A 1223-nucleotide genomic window follows, 5' to 3' on the forward strand; every position below is an offset into this window, starting at 1 on the left:
AAAAAGGAATATTTATTGTTTTTATTTTTTGAATAGAATAGCAGATTATTATTTTTTGAGCCCTGCCTAAGCAGGACATCAAAAAATTCAGTTATAAACTCATTATTGTTCCTGTCTACGGAAATCTTTAGTAAAAGGCAAAAGATTAATTCGTTGTGAAGAGAAACCAGAGCATGATTATTATTTTTTAAGATAAACTGGTCTCTGTCGCCCAGGCTGGACTTGAACTCCCAGGGTTAAGCGATCCTCCAGCCTCGGCCTCCTGAGTATCTGGGACCACAGGCATGCACCACCACACCCTGTTGGTTTGTTTTATAAAGAACTAGGTAAAAGATAATTACAAATGGTATGTGCTAGAAAAACAAGTAATTTATTTTTGATGGCATGTTTTCATCAGCCCACTCTTGTTAACTCTACAGAAGTACAGGCATGTGGACAATATCATGTTTGAGAATCACACTGTCGCTGACCGCTTTCTTGACTTCTGGAGAAAGACAGGGAACCAGCATTTTGGGTACTTATATGGACGGTACACGGAGCACAAAGACATTCCCCTCGGCATCAGGGCTGAAGTGGCTGCGATTTATGAGCCTCCGCAGGTAAACATGACGGGATCCAAGTTCCTGGGTGCCCGAGTTTCTGTGTTTGGAGGCTGTGGGGGATGCCCTTTTGGATCAGGCCTCGCCCCGTTTGCTGTCATTTGTGCCCGCTCTGTCACACACCAGTGCATGTGCACAACATTTTCTGAATTATTGAAGAGTGAAATCATGGGCCCTAAAAACTTCAGTGTATGTTACTAAGGATAAGGATATTTTCGTACGCAACCGGTACATGTACCAGTATTGAACCCGTATTTTCATTTCGTCTGCGGTCTGTGTCCAGGCGCTCAGTCCTCCTTGTGTCATTCTGTCTCTTCCGCTGTGCGGCCGTCACTGTCTTAGGGGTGGTGGAGAGGGCCACAGATGCACCATAGCACCAGTCACCAGGGTATCACCAGAATAACAAAAACTGCCACCAAAATAGGACTGAAAACAATTTAAGATTTGTTTGGAGGGAAGAGAAGGGTTCTGAGGGTGTGTCCCGTAGGGTATGTGCACAGCTAGTCACTGTTGGAAGTCATTGGAAGGCCCTCTGGGTATGATTATGCCATCAACCAGTTACACGTTGTATTTCCAGTTTTTAGGAATTGGGCTGTGTGTGTATTTTTTTTTTTTTTTTTTTTT

The 1223-nt window shown here is 43.6% G+C and overlaps 1 protein-coding gene and 1 non-coding gene across 3 annotated transcripts in view; one reads left to right on the forward strand and one right to left on the reverse strand.

Moving 5' to 3' along the window:
* NPLOC4 (NPL4 homolog, ubiquitin recognition factor) overlaps positions 1-1223 on the forward strand; it is a 76636-nt gene that overhangs the window by 23706 nt on the left and 51707 nt on the right. For both annotated transcript variants that reach the window (XM_017524869.2, XM_037737187.1), the window contains one exon: positions 420-599. In XM_017524869.2, the coding sequence (XP_017380358.1) occupies positions 420-599 (180 nt within the window). The remainder of the gene's footprint in view (positions 1-419; positions 600-1223) is intronic.
* On the reverse strand, positions 59-175 carry LOC119470630. The gene has a single exon (XR_005199568.1). It is a non-coding gene; the product is annotated as a U5 spliceosomal RNA (small nuclear RNA).

Source organism: Cebus imitator, unplaced genomic scaffold (assembly GCF_001604975.1).
Source record: "Cebus imitator isolate Cc_AM_T3 unplaced genomic scaffold, Cebus_imitator-1.0 Scaffold36, whole genome shotgun sequence".
Lineage (NCBI taxonomy): Eukaryota > Metazoa > Chordata > Mammalia > Primates > Cebidae > Cebus > Cebus imitator.